General features: G+C 61.0%; 1 protein-coding gene across 1 annotated transcript in view; it reads left to right on the top strand.

The window, feature by feature from the left end:
• Positions 1-2,947, top strand: part of PEPD (peptidase D) — a 119,790-nt gene that overhangs the window by 115,581 nt on the left and 1,262 nt on the right. Inside the window, exon 14 of the mRNA XM_010849282.1 lies at positions 2,084-2,404. Coding sequence (XP_010847584.1) covers positions 2,084-2,404 — 321 coding nt within the window. The remainder of the gene's footprint in view (positions 1-2,083; positions 2,405-2,947) is intronic.

The raw sequence follows: 2,947 nt of genomic DNA, 5'->3' as shown, positions 1-2,947 counted from the left end.
AAGGGCCCTGGTCCTTACATGAGGGCGTCTCCCCTGGTGGCCACCTCCACAGAACCTGGCGGGCAATGGGTGTGCTCTGCACAGGGCCTGGGGCCGCACGCTGGGGGCAGCACCTACCTTGAAAGTGTGCAGTGCACGGGGTCCCCAGAGGGCCATGGGAGCCCCGAAGCTGGGTCTCAGTGATGGGCTGGCAGTGCACCCGTCATGTCCTGCCTCTGGCTTCATTCATCAGGTGTGATGAGGCTCCTCAGGCTGGTGGCCAGTCCATCCTGGGACGAGCTGAGCCCAGCGCCCCTTGCAAGTCCTGCCCCACCCTCTCCTGGTACAGCTTCTTTCCCCCTAGATGCCTGGGCCAACAGGGCCCCCATGGCCTCCTCGTCTCCAGGAGGCATGCTCGGCGGGACAGGGAGGCTTGTGTGGGCATCTCCAGGCCAGGCTTTCCCCTCCCCCTCCTACTGACCAAGCCTCGAAAGGACCACCCAGACAAAGCTTGAGGCTTCAGGAGGCTCTGCCGGGCAGGTGGCTGCAGCCTCCACAGGCCTCTGGGTGGGGGTGAGCTGGCCCTGCCGTCTGGCCGGGTGCCTGAAGCACAGGGGGGTGGATTATGCAATCGGTGCACGCCCTGGGGCCCACCAGCCAGTTAGCCAAGATGGCTTGGCCCCTTAGCTGCAGGGTATTTTGAAAGCTCTAAGAACGATTTTTTGGGGGGGAGAAATTGCTCAAGAGAAGCATTATTATTCAATTATTTTTTCCTCAAGTGTAAACAGTTAAATTTGGAGAAACAAAATCAGTTTGAATTTCCTAATTTCTGTCCATCACACTGTGCGCAGGGAGCCAAGAGCAGAGCCTTCCAGACATTGTTAACTAAGGTTTGTTATTCATTAGTCGCCAAAGCACTTTTTTTCACCAGAGAAAATTGGCAGCAAACTGTTTTCATCTTTTCCAGTAAGCGGTCCTTTGTGCTCACGGAGTCTATTCTTCTGACAGATAAACATTGTGGAAAAAATATGGCTTTTCCTATAAAAGTCATTTGTTTTATTTCAGGCCTACAGACACATCTGGGTCTCCTCTGCCTGGAGCCCAGTGCAGTGGAGGCCCCGTCAAGCCCTGAGCCCAAGCGGAAGCCGGCGTGGACCCGGCGTGGGCAGGGTCCTCCCACTCCCAACAAGGCTGAAGTCCCCAGGCCTGAGGGGCTTGGCCTCTCCCCTTCATGGGGTCTTCTCCCAACTCAGCCCCGCCTCCATCCTCCCAGCCCTGATCTGGCTGTCCTTGGTGAGGCCTATAGGGCAGACTCCTGGGAGCAAGTGTTCTGCGATCCCTTCCATTCACCCCTCACCTCCAGTCTGACCAGTGGTCCTGAAATCTGGAGAGAAGGCCGTCTGTACAAGTTTGAGCAAACCCCCCACCCTTGGCGCAGTTCCACAGCCACCAAGGAGATCAGGGAGGTGAGACCTCGTCAGCTCTCTGCCTCCGCCAGGCCCCTGACTTTGACAGCCTTGGAAAGAAAGGGTTGGCTCTTGGGGGCAGCATGAAGGAAAGGGAGGAGAGGGGCTGCCCAGGGGGCAGACGCAGGCTTCAGATAGCAGGAGATAGGCGCCTGCTACCCAACCCCCAGCGCCTCTCGCCTGAGCACAGGGACCCTCATCCCAGACTGTGGCCTCCTGCGCCCCCTGCCCTCCTGCCCAGACCCTCCAGGCACATAGTACTGTGGGGTCAGGTACCGCACCAGACAGGCGACTGTGCCCAGGGGTCACAGGGCCTTGGTGTCCCCTCGTCACCTCCATCCCAGCCTGGCTCACACCTGGTCAGGGTGGCCGTGCACACAGTGCCCCGCTGTCCCCGCCCTCGTGGAATCACGGTCACAGCCTTCCCTGCTGTGCCCAGCCATGGATGGAGGCTGAGCCAGCCCGTTTCTGGTTACCTTACATGAACCACTAATTGAAGTCTGATGTTCTTGGCCCCCAAACAGTCAGAAATGACAGTTCCATCTCCAGCAGCTGGGCTTCCAGCGTAGAGCCACGAGCGGGGCAGGGCAAGCTCAGAGGCCGACCAGAAAGCATGCCTACTGCCTGCTTGCTCCCAGGCCTTGGCCGAGGGCCGGACGGGTGCCTCCAGGACTTGGGGAAGGCAGGGAGATTTCTGCAAGTGTCCTAGCTGCCACCTGCCCCGTTGGCCACGCCCCTGTGAGCGCTGGGGGAGAGCTGAGAGCCAGTCCCACGGCCCAGCGGAGGCCCAGCACATGGGCGTGGTGTGGAGCTGCCCCGTGTGCTCCTCGCGGCCCACACCCCCAGGCCATGCACACGGGCTGAGTGCATCTGTGCACACACGAGCCAGGGCCGGTGTCCTGCTGACAGCACCTGTCCCTCTTCCTGGAAAGCCACGCGGAAAACCTGGGCCTCGGCTTGTAGGGAGCCAGGCCCAGCACTTCAGGGCTGGTTTCCACTCTGCCTGGAAACCAGCTGCCTGGAAGAAAGCTACAGCCTGGGAGGCCCTGCAGCCTCCTAAGAGCTTTTTTGGCTTCACAGGTTTGGCTTCAACTGCTCCCCTGGCGGGGAGAGGGCCTGGGTGGGGCAGCCGGACCCTCAGCCAGCCCCCTGGGTCAGCAGGGGCAGCATGCCTTGGGTGTGTGCACAAGTGTCCGTGGGGCACAGTTCTAGGGGTGACAAGGAGCAGGAACACGAGAAATCTGGGGGAGCGTGCAGAGAGCAGAGGGCTTTATCTGAAGGACCGTGGACGGCCCAGCAAGTCCGAGTCTGAGCTGGAGACCCCCAAGGTCACAGAGCCTCCTGTGGCTCCAGGGGGACCCAAGGGGCCAGAGCCAGGCCCCACGTGTAGATGCCTGCACGGACAGGGGCGGGTGTCCTGCACGCTCGCCCGTTTCCATCTGTCTCCCGCTGAGGTGGTGGCCCTGGCCTGGGGCTGCACCCTCCTGGGTCCCCGCTCACTG

Source organism: Bison bison, unplaced genomic scaffold (assembly GCF_000754665.1).
Source record: "Bison bison bison isolate TAMUID 2011002044 unplaced genomic scaffold, Bison_UMD1.0 scf7180017864280, whole genome shotgun sequence".
NCBI classification, from domain to species: domain Eukaryota; kingdom Metazoa; phylum Chordata; class Mammalia; order Artiodactyla; family Bovidae; genus Bison; species Bison bison.
The sequence above is the reverse complement of the archived record's forward strand: the minus strand, read 5'-3'. Positions and strand labels throughout refer to the sequence as shown.